The following is an 11,629-nucleotide window of genomic DNA, read 5'->3' on the forward strand; positions in this document are numbered from 1 at the left end:
GCCCCGCGGGGGTTCACCCGGCACCCGCCAGCTGCCGCATCGGTGAGGCAGCAACTGCACAGACCTGCACACCAACACAGATCATGGGTTTTTTGTCCCAGTTCTGTCAAGATCTGGTGTTTCTTATGCCAACAGAGAAACGCCATCAAATTATTGCAGTTCAGCAAGTTAGCATTATCTTTGGTCCGATCCTATATAACATACTAGTTCCCGGCAGCTGCATTTCAAAGCAGTGAGAGCATCTCGGATCCCAGCTAGCGGGGACTACCGATTACTCACTCGCAAATAACGGCGGCAGTGTGTCGTCGGTGGCATACCGAGTGTTGACAGCTTGTACCAGGCTGAGATGAGACATGTAGGAACAAACTGTTTCTTCGCTCTCAAATTTGGGATGTTGATTACAGGTTAGTGAGAGGAAAGGATGGGATAGGCTAGGCTAGGCTATTGCTGTTATTTGTGTCTGTCTCTTTAGAGGACAGTAGAGATTTGTATTATGCAGCCGTACATACCCAGACCATTTAATGTTTAGAGGGGGAGAGAAATTAAAAGCATGCATGAAGGTAAGGGTAATTTTTTCAGTCAAAATTTGAAAAGGGACTGGGGTTAGTGTGTGACAGCAATAGGAATTATTGTATTTTCTCATGTAATAGCTACATCTCTTCTGTCCCTCTTCCCCATATACTGTTTTGCCACAGATTTTTATCTTAAAGCTACACTGCAGTCATTAGGTGCAGCTATTCCTAAAAAACTGCCATAAAGCTTGTGTGTCCACTCTATGGCAAATAGAGTTTTCCAGCTGGTGGGAGTTGCTGTATATGATGCAAGCCTCATACAGCAGACTTCTGCAAGGGGAAGATGGTCTGCGAGATGTCTAGAGCAAACCATCAAGAATTCTTTGCTTTTGGCTGGAAATGGGTTTCCATTCCCAGGTGATGCTCCCAGTTGTTCCAGCTAACGTTGACCCATTTCACTTCTCTTCCTCAGTTTGAGTACGTGTCCCAACATTTGGTGTTTGCCAACTGCATCCCGCTGATCCTGAAGTTCTTCAACCAAAACATCATGTCTTATATCACTGCCAAAAACAGGTACAGCCACTTCTGGGGAAGAGAGAGATGATAGAGCAGGGAGGCTTTGTGCATGAGGAACCCTAACACGTGAATATGTGGTGGGACCGAGTGACCTCTAGACCCTAGCAAGGCGTTGGGGCAGTATGCTCTCCACTACAGGAATACGCTGGAGGGGAGCAAATCCCTTCTGCTTAACGAGGAGGACCGCATGGGGACTTCCAGTCTCTCACTGGACTACTAAAATACACGTAGACCTGTCTCCCTTGCTGACAGTAGGCTTGTTCTCATCTTTACGTGGGCTCCTGGAAAGCAGTCCAGTGCCACCGGGCATCTGTGGGTCACAGCTTCAAAAAGGCTAGATGGGGTAGAGTCTTCTAGGTCTTTTCCATTTTTTGTAGCTTTAATTCAGCTTTTCTGACTTCTTCAGGTTTTGCATAGTTGTCACTGCCTTCTACTTCTGATTTGAGAAAGACACTAGCCCCGTTTTGAGTCTGTATAGGGACTGGCTGGGCTACCGCAAGTTAGCTTAAGAACTGAAAGAGCACAACTCTCTCACAACTCAGTAGGACTGGGTAGGATTTCCCCGTTTGGAGGGGAACACCGCAGGGGATGTTGCTGTTGGAATGATGAAAAGATCCTTTTTGTTGCTTTTTGATGCTCTTTTTATTGCTCTCGAGCCACGTGTGTAAGCTGGTCTGTCTCCTGCCGGTATGGTTGTGTATGTGTGAGAAAGCACGCATGGAAAAATAGAAAGTAATACATTAATTCTCTTGCTGATAAACATTTCCACTTTTGGTCCTGTGCTTTAAAGGCACATAAGTGACGAGGAAACGTAGGCCAGGAGCACTTGGCTCCCCCCTCTGCTTTCTGATGGAGGTTTCAGAGGCAGGATATGAAGTGGGGTTTGCAGCTGGATGCTCTGATCCAGGGAGGCTTAGCTCTTCAGCCCAGCCCAGGGTACCGGTTTGTCAGATAGTGGCGAACAACGTCGGGCACTGCCCTGCAAAAAGGATTGCGGGATTTTGTCACGTTCAGACATATGGACCCGACTCCAGTGATGCTGCAACGGGAAATATCAGAAGTGATGCCAGTACAATGATGACTTGTGGCAAATGAGCCATGGGGCTCCTGTTCCTGAGCTGGCTCCCTCTGAGCTCTCTTGCTTGTATCTGCACGGCACTTCCAGTTTTAGGGTTATGATGGGTAGGAGCCAGCGAGGAGCATCTGTCCTTGTGGTCAGACAAGCCCTTCCTGGGCCAAATGCTTTAAACGAAGCCTGGTTTAGGGGATCTCCCGACCTTGGGTCTCATCCTGGATTGCCTCTGACGCAGTGATCATTACAAATCAGCTTGTTGCTCAGCTGCTGAATTTAAAAACAAAAAATAGCAAACAAGAGGGAACACAAGAACTGAAGCTGTGTGATAGTGCACGCTTCCTTTTAGAATGGTGCATGTCTCAGGGCACAGATAGCATCAGTGCGTGGGCATGTATGTATCCACACATTTTATACATATATACACACTTTTCTTTTTTCTTTTTTTTTTTTGGCTACTTTTACAAAGGCAATAGGCCTGGAGGGCTTCGAAAGACCTGATGCCCTCGTTGTGAATTTTCTTGCTGGTAATCAGATGTCTCCGTTTTAACCTATGATCTGTTTTGGAGGTTTTTTTTCCCTTTTTTTAAATATGCATATGAATAACTAATCTGTCATGTCTTAATGGATCCAAATCCTTTGAGTCCTTATTAACGCACTCAAGATGCGCTTCGGAGCCAAGAGGAATCGACGTGCTCCATTAAGCTGAGACGTGAGGCAGCGGTGCGGCTGGGAGCCCATTTGGATGCCGTCTGTGCAGTCGGAAATGCAGGAGGGAGGCATGTCCGCGCGGCACCGGCTGCGGGCTGGTTCGTGTGCCCAACGTGGCTTGCTGGAGACGGGATTGCTACCCATCCAAACTACTTGCTGCATAAGGCAGCGCTGCCATTGCAATTCAAACCCCAGGCACAGGGAAGGAAGAAGTTACAGATTTTTGGGCATAATCACATAGATAATCTTAAAACGTTGCTTTCATATTTACCTGGTTCTTAATGAGTCCCTTCTTTCCTGTCTTCCTCAGCATCTCCGTCCTGGATTATCCACATTGTACAGTCTATGATTTGCCCGAGCTCACTGCAGAAAGCCTGGTAAGCAGCACAGAAAGGGTCCTTGTAACCGATATTGCTGTATGCGAGAGGGTGAAGAAGGATTTTTGTTTTCTTTTTTCTGTCTTCTTTTTCTGTACCCCCAACCTTTCCAAAATTAGACGTTTTTTTCTCCTCCAGACTTGAAAATTCCTCCCATCGCTATTCTGACTTGCTATCAGCTAGGGGGAGGTGGGGAGGAGGCACTGCTGGCATTGTGCACCTCACAAAAATAGTTGGGTTTAGAGTTTTCCCTTTTGCTTCTCCAAACGAGAGAGCCTGCTTTTAAAAAGGATTTGCCCAGAGGCCGTTGCCTCCCAGGTTTAAATTGCTCTGAGCACTCACGTTTCGCAAGATGCCAGCAGATTAAGGAATGAACCAAATTCCCTACAGAGAGGAGCCTAAGTATTATGGAGACCGGCCAGCGCGATGGGCTGTGTGAACATACGGACTACAGATGAGACATTAATGCTGGCAGGTTTATAACTGCAATAATTCAAATGCAGAGTAGGTTGGACTCAGACAGCACAGAGCAGGGACAAGCTTTGGGGTTAACAGGGAGGGGGATCGGAGGGAGACCCTAAATGATGCAGGAATAATTAAGAAGGAGCCTGACCAAAACCAGTCTGGGCAGGGATGATCTCATCTTGCCTGGCTGCTAAAATCTTAAGCCTATGGTGTTTTCCTTAGCTGTGTAAAGGTTAAAATGATTAAAATAAAGGGAACGATTTTCCCTGGTTTCTACGAGCCAAAGTTGCTCACAAATCTCTCCAAGGCTGTGGCCAGCCAGGACAGCCAAACTGTTTTTATTGGATCCGTAGCCACAGCATTTCTGATGTGCCACTGCGATGCAAATTCCTGCCATGAGTTGATTACGCCAGATCAAATTTATATAAAAACCTACTGTGGAGCGCGTGGGGGTGGGTGTGGGATCGTCACGCGTGGCTGGCATGCTGGCTTGGTCCTCCACCGCTGTCGCACGTGCCTTTCCGCCAGCACTTCTTGCCTCCTTTTGGGTGCCTGCTCGGGGTGACAGCTCCTGGACATTACCTCCCTCCTTATCAGTCCCCTGTTTTGTGCTGGTCCATGGGCTACTTGCTGAAGGCCGGGTGTCCTGGGCAGGCTCGGTGCCCGTCCAGCCCCGCCAGGCTCCCACCGACCGTATCCTGGCCCGATGGGGACATCTAGCGACACATCGCTGAGCGCTCCCGATGGCTCATGCTAATCCTTACGCTCACGCTAAGCTTGACGGCTATAGGAGAAGATTGAACTTCTTTAGGGAAAATATTCCCAGTTACCCTCTCCCAGTAGGGTCTGCTCCCCAGTTTGGGAGGTGTTGCATTAAACGACAGTGCCTCATCGCTTTCCTCCAGCAGACGCGGATGTTAGCCGCACGGGAGACTAATTAAATTAGAAAATATGCAGAAACCAACTTGAATCTCACCATCTGTGTTTGTCCTTGGGAGGATACCCATGAATATAAGGATTTAATAGGAATTAAACATGCCCTGGTACTTCAGAGGCATACATTTTTGCACGTATTTATGTTTCTTCAGCCAACATTTTATGTGTTGTTTTAGCTTTTTTTTTTTTTTTGCACTGATTTTAACATCCCAGCCGTAACGCATTTCTTAGCAGATATAACAGATGATTATGCATTCAGTGGGTTGAACACAGGACCGTGTGTGTTTGGTTTACTTCCATGGAAAAGCAGGACGAGTTCAGCAGCGCTGTCTCCAGGGGAGGGACCCTTTGGCAAAAGGGTAACTGCTGTCTCCACATGGTGTAAATCAGGAGTGGCTGCAGTCCCGGCGAGGTAGCGGGGGCTTCATCCATCCTGTTGTGGGACGGGCTCTTCGATTCCTTGCCAGTCCCCATCTCCCCTCTCCTGTCACGGGGCTGTCGCTCCCCTCCAGCTCCCCGTGTTTGGGGAGGGGGCTGCAGAGGACCCTGCTGCACCGTGTTGTGGTGCCATGGGGAAGGTAACAGGAGATGGGGTAAAAGCGGGATTAAAGTCTGTTCGGCCTGTTCCCTCCTTCCGTAAATCTGATGGAAAGACTCTCACTTACTTGATGCTATACAGACAACACCAGATCAGTGACAAAAATAAATCCATCTGCCTATGAAATGCGTATTAGCTTATTCTACCTGGGTCTTTTCGGAAAAACTACTCGGTGCAGAGGGAGCAGATTAGGACTGGGCACCGATATGAAACTGCACGGGCACTGCTCCTGAGCTGGTACCCCCAGAGCTGCACGCAGCATCCGCGAGCGCCTCGGTGACATCTCGGTGACATCCCGCCTCTGCGCTCTGCTGTGCGAGCTCCGCTGCGTGCGCAGGAGCCTCCAGCACGGACGTAGCCTCTACTGGCAGAAAAGTGCATTTGCTCAGAGTGGCTTTTACTAAATCTCAGAATTAAATAAAGTAAGTCAGAAGCACTTTCTCGTCGGCCTCTCAAAATTATACGTACAATAGCATTTTACCAGTTTACTGAAATGATAGGTTTGGTGCTTGCTTTTAAGAACAAAGGCATTATGCTGGCGGGATTTTCTTGGGTAAATCTAATGTCAAAGCTGAATTAGACACTCTGACAGAAGGGCCTCCCTGGGGTCGTCCCCAAACTCCTCCCGAGGATGCCCAGAACCTGGATCGTGCACCAGGCTGCGGTTTTTGCCATTTCTTAAGGCAGTAGCTTGCTGTAAGTGGCTTATAAATAAAGCAGGACTTGTTTCCGCTCTCGTCCCCAAATAGGTTATTTGTGGGACACTTCTGCTGTGCTCAGTGCTGTTCAAACATAAAGCAAGTTACTGTAGTGGAGGAATTACTGCTCAAATGTGCCACAGGCAGTATTTACGCAAGCTGGAGCTGGGGGTGCTTACTTAGCTAACACATAAAATAACGTATCAGCTGCACTTAAGCTGGAGGGGAGCTTTGTTACAGGAAAGTCTTGTCCTCCTGATACAAATGCTGCTGTTTGTCATCCTGTGTTGTTATGTGATTTCCTTTTATTTATCTGTAATATGTCCTCTAAGCACGTGGTAATTTATTAATTAATTTATATAATTAACAAAAACTGTTTTCTAAGCAGTGGTGATCACTAGGCTGTAATTTGCTCTCTGAGTGTAAACAACTAATACAAATCTACCACAATATATATTTCCCATGACAGGATAATGTGATTTATCTTAGTTCTTACTCTAAACCTAAATGTAAATTAAAATGCTGATTACATCTGAGTCTTTCAGAACGGTTTTCCCCGGAATCTGTTGGTGTCTCAGCAGCATGATGACAACCCAAGTGAGGAGGTAGCTCCGCTGCTCACTCTCCATCGAAAATAAGACTTGTGCAGACAGTAAAAAAAAAAAGACTTTCTGCACAAGGATCTCTCGGTGGCGGTGCCGTCAAATGCTGCCGTTAGGGTTACGCTTTTCCTTCTCTGCTTTGCAGGAAGCCGGAGACAACAACCAGTTCTGCTGGAGAAATTTATTCTCCTGCATTAACCTGCTGAGGATCCTCAACAAGCTGACCAAGTGGAAACACTCGAGGACGATGGTAAGGTGATGTCCCGTCTCCCCGAGACCTGCCGTGGGCTGCCAGCGTTGCACCTCGAGCGTCTCCCCGGCTCTACGCTGCACGGCTTCAGCCCAGCCTTCCTTCTGAGAGGTTCTTCTGGCAGTGCCTGGTGAGAGTTTCTCCTGGCAGTGCTGGGGCTTCTGCTGCTTCATAAGCTGCCCGTTTTTCTTTCACAGATTGAGCCTTAAATGCAGAAATACTTTTTCTTCTTCAAATAATACTTATTTCTATGACCCTCAAGCCCCCTGCAGCAAGTGTTGGCTATGTTGAACACTCCTGTTCTACCTGCTTGGGGTTTGCACCGTACACGGCCCAGGTGGTAGTGCCCAAAGCTGCGCAGACAGTACTCGTGTTGCTTTCCTGAATGCATTGCATTAATTTGCCTTGATTCCCTGGCAGATGCTGGTAGTCTTTAAGTCGGCCCCAATACTGAAACGAGCTCTGAAGGTGAAGCAGGCCATGATGCAGCTGTATGTCCTCAAACTGTTGAAAATCCAGACCAAATACCTGGGGCGCCAGTGGAGAAAGAGCAACATGAAAACCATGTCTGCCATTTACCAGAAGGTGCGGCACCGCATGAACGATGACTGGGCTTACGGCAACGGTGAGTAGCGCCAGGGAAGCATCCTCTCTGTGTGCGCAGTTGAAATTGGCACGCAGGGGTTTTGACATGTTTTCTCCTATGACCTATTAGGATCCCATAAACTTGTTGGGGTCACTATTGGGGATTTTTTCAGAAGCTTTAAGGCTCTCTTCAGCACCATCAGGAGGGAACAAATTGATTGTGTGAGGAAAGGTGGGAATAATGAGATCAGGATGGGACGTGGTCAGCTCGGGTCTCCAAGACAAGTGTTTCCACCAAGCCCAGGCCTGCAGTTTTACATTCCCAAATCACTTTCGCCATCGAGCCATTAAGCTGTCCTGGTATCCACACCAAATCTGCGTGCTTAGGATGGTCGTGGAGTGAAAATCTGACTGATAGCTCTGCGGCTCACACCTGAGAAACAACAGCTGTTACAACCCGGCAGTGTGGATACTCTGAATCCTTAAGCTGAAGCACAGACTAGATATGCCGGTCTGTTTAAACAGCTCTTGTGTAGTCTAAATATGTATTTTTTTTGAGGAACGTCATGAAGTTTCTGATATTCCTCATGTATTAATCCATGGGATGCATCAGACCACATACTCTTACCCTCTTGTAAGAACACCCAGTTGCTGCAACGACTGACCCAAGCTTAGGACAAGAAGAGAAAGTATTAAAATCTCTTTTTGCCGTATTAGCACGGTCCTGAATTTTTGCTCTGCATGTATCTTCTTCTTAGTGAGGATTAAGTAGAAAAATGGGGTAGCATTCCTGTTTCAAAAGAAAACAGGGCAAGAAGTAAAAGCCTAACATCTTAACTGTTTTTACAAGGGAGAAAGGCATTATAATTATGTTGGGGTGTTCAACTTCAACTGTAAAAGATATAATCTATTTTTTGAAGACTTGTGCTTTTGATAGTCATGATACCGCTATGACACTAATTCAGAAGAACCAAAAACTACACTCGCTATTTTTAATTTCACTTTAGGGCTGGTGGAGTTCCCCCCAAAACCAAAGAGCAGGAAGGCTGGAAGTCTGGGGACTTCCTTTCTTTTACGGGGATTTCCATCCTGTCACTGCCTTTCTCAGCATGCTGATTGCTCCCTGTGGGATTGAATATGGCAGCAGGGCTTCTTTATGCCACTAGCGGGATACAGCTATGGGATACTGCCTGCCTTGGGTGACTTAAATAGCTTGAGCACTACATGCTCCAAAACAGCAGGAGAAGACGACTACCTACGTCCCCTGCCCTGGAGCAAGGGTTTGCCATAACAACTGAATGTACGTGGCGATAGTGAGAGTAACGCAATTTTAAGACAGATGCAAAGGATAAATTGTTGTGTGTGTCCCACTTCCCACAAAAAGAGTTAATCAGCAACATAACGCAACGCTCGATTGCACAATTCACTACTTAGCAGGGACTGCATCTTGACCTGGACAGTTTGCCAGGGAAGCACTTGGCTTTTGGAGACACGATCTGGAAGGGATTTTCCTGGAGTGTTTATTTTTATCTTTGTATATCTGGGTTCATACTCAGCTCGGACCTTTCCCTCCCTTGAGCACTGCTGAGCTTTGCCAATGAATTTACTGAACCTTTATGGAGTGAGTGACTATTTCATGTAGATTTAGAGCTCATGAAGACCAACTTTCAAAATACTATTTTTTTTTCACGTTACATGTTTACGTAATATTACATGTTTAAAATATCGTGGTTATTACAGCCAGTTATTAGATTTTCAACATCATTCATAGTTAAATTTGTCCAAATTTAAAAAATACACTTTGTTTTCAGTAGCTCATAACAAGCTCGCCAGGTTTTTTAGCTATATGCATTAAATCTTGATCTCTGCTTCAGACATCCCTGGAGATTTTCAGTAAAAGTGATGGGGCCTTTCTGAAAAAAGCAGGAGCTTGGTAATTATAGAGTCCTTTAAGCACACTACAGAGCAGAAATAATGGCATTTCTATAGGAAGTTTTCTGACTCTGCTTAATTTACAAGTTATTTTAACATATTTCATTTAAATACCTTAAATTAAAATGTATAGGTAATGGGAATTGATTAGGAACAATAATTAGGAATAAGTGACTGGCTAATACTCTGGTCAATTCAGGCCCGTGGTTGCTGTAAAATCTTCATCCTTTCTTTTGCCCAAACCTTATCAGAGTTATTTTTTCCACAATACTTTGGTCTTGTTTCTTCTTCAATGTAGATATCGATGCTAGACCATGGGATTTCCAGGCTGAAGAATGCACCCTGAGAGCCAACATCGAAGCCTTCAACAGCCGGAGATACGACAAACCTCAAGACTCAGAGTTTGCGCCGGTGGACAACTGCCTGCAGAGCGTGCTGGGACAGCGGCTGGAGCTCCCCGAGGATTTCCACTACTCCTACGAACTCTGGCTGGAGCGGGAGGTGTTTTCCCAGCCCATTCGCTGGGAGGAGCTGCTGCACTACCAGTGAGAGCGACACCTTCACCTGCCCCCAGTCCCACCTCAGTAAGGACTCAAGGTGCTACAGGCTGAGGAAAGGAAGATTATTTTGGACCTGGGTGTTCTTAAGCACAGCTGGAAAAAAATTACCATCTTTCCAAAGAGACCAAGCCTCTTTGTGTCTACCCAGACACCCCCGAGTATGCAACTGCCATCTTTTTGGAGGTCATCCCTTTCCTGTGACTTCTTCGAGACCATTCAGTATCAACAGACCTGCAGAGAGGCCACGGACCATGTTCCAGTGTCACGCTAGTGGCAGTGTCAAGAGTGGGCTTATCTGGTCTTTACTGGAGATTGACCCCAGTGTACGAGAGCTCAGAGTCCAGGTCTGTCTCTTAGCTTGGTTCACGCATGTAAGTTTGTTGTAAGAGTATCTCAACTGTGAAGGGTTTTCATCTCTCCCGGATGCCCCACGCTGTGCCTCGTTTGTTATCATTTATTCACTTATGGCTGTCTGATAACGTACTGCAAACACCCCACTGCCACGGACAAGCTGCCCTGCTTCCCTAATGAAGCTGAAAGTAAGAAATAGGTGGCACTGTCTGTGACAGTCTCAATCAGAGGTGACAGGTTGACTTGGCCAAAGGAGATGACATTACTTCTTGTCCCTGGGCTGGCATTGCTGCTGCTGGGATTACACAGCCCGACTTACAGAGGCTTGCTTCCACAACTGACAATTTTTGCATCGTTCACCAGGGATAGTAATCCCATTACCTTTTCACCGCTCCACTTTCCTCCACCACTCCGTTCACTTACCATTTGTATTAGAGTAAAATGATCAGTAAGTGTGCAGTGTTTAGAGCTGTAGAGGAGGTCGATTGCCACATTTCTCTCCACCTGATTGTTTTTGAAGGATAATTACTGCAACGTTAGGTTTCCAGATAGCTTTCTTCATTGCTCTTTAGCCCTTCTAACCCTGGAGGAGACAATAAATGCCACATTAAATAATCTAATTTTTACACAGATTTTCGGTTATTTGGAGGAATGTTTGCACCAAGTCTTAAAGCAGGGAGGAAAAGTGCTTTGCGTAACAGTTTACTGCCACCATACGAGGAAAAAAGCAGACACTGTGGTCCTTAGCTTTCAGAATGAGCTGTAAACTTTCTAGAAGGTCCATACAAACGCTACACTTGGGTAAACCTGCGTTGCATGAGGATGGCAGCTGAAGGCTGGCTGGAAACCTTCGTGTCTGGTTGGAGCTGTGGGCTGACGCGACGAATGAATCTCAGCCCTTGGTACCGTGCAGGCTGACAGTCCCTTCTCCTCTGCCAACGGCCCTGCCTGAGGGCCGCAGTGAAAAGGCAGGCTGGGCTTCACAGTACTTTCTTAAGTATTATGACAGAGCCTGTAAACTATAATCTTTCTCTAAAAAATTTTACCAGTCCAGCACAGGGAATCCTGGATCTAACCTCTCCCCGGCCACGAAACCAGGAGTTCGGCTTTTGTCAAAGAAGCATGTGTTAATATAGCGCAGGCAAGCACTTAGGCCATACTGTTATTGATATATCAAGCACACAAGTGATAAAACCACAAGTTTTACCACACAAGGTTCCTGGAGTGTGTGGAAGACAACTTCCTGACACAGCTGGTAAGTGAGCCTACCAGGGGAGGTGCCTCGCTCGACCTCCTGTTTACAAACAGAGAAGGACTGGTGGGAGATGTGGTGGTCGGAGGCCGTCTTGGGCTTAGCGACCATGAAATGGTAGAATTCTCAATTCTCGGTGAAGTAAGGAGGGG

General features: G+C 46.7%; 1 protein-coding gene across 1 annotated transcript in view; it reads left to right on the forward strand.

Moving 5' to 3' along the window:
- STRIP2 (striatin interacting protein 2) overlaps positions 1-11,420 on the forward strand; it is a 23,556-nt gene extending 12,136 nt beyond the window's left edge. The window contains exons 17-21 of the mRNA XM_009331012.1: positions 985-1,085; positions 3,182-3,248; positions 6,693-6,797; positions 7,218-7,422; positions 9,613-11,420. Coding sequence (XP_009329287.1) covers positions 985-1,085; positions 3,182-3,248; positions 6,693-6,797; positions 7,218-7,422; positions 9,613-9,863 — 729 coding nt within the window. The 3' untranslated portion in view covers positions 9,864-11,420. The remainder of the gene's footprint in view (positions 1-984; positions 1,086-3,181; positions 3,249-6,692; positions 6,798-7,217; positions 7,423-9,612) is intronic.
- Positions 11,421-11,629: the final 209 nt, after the last annotated feature.

The sequence above is a fragment of the Pygoscelis adeliae genome, unplaced genomic scaffold (assembly GCF_000699105.1).
Source record: "Pygoscelis adeliae isolate BGI_AS28 unplaced genomic scaffold, ASM69910v1 Scaffold129, whole genome shotgun sequence".
NCBI lineage: Eukaryota > Metazoa > Chordata > Aves > Sphenisciformes > Spheniscidae > Pygoscelis > Pygoscelis adeliae.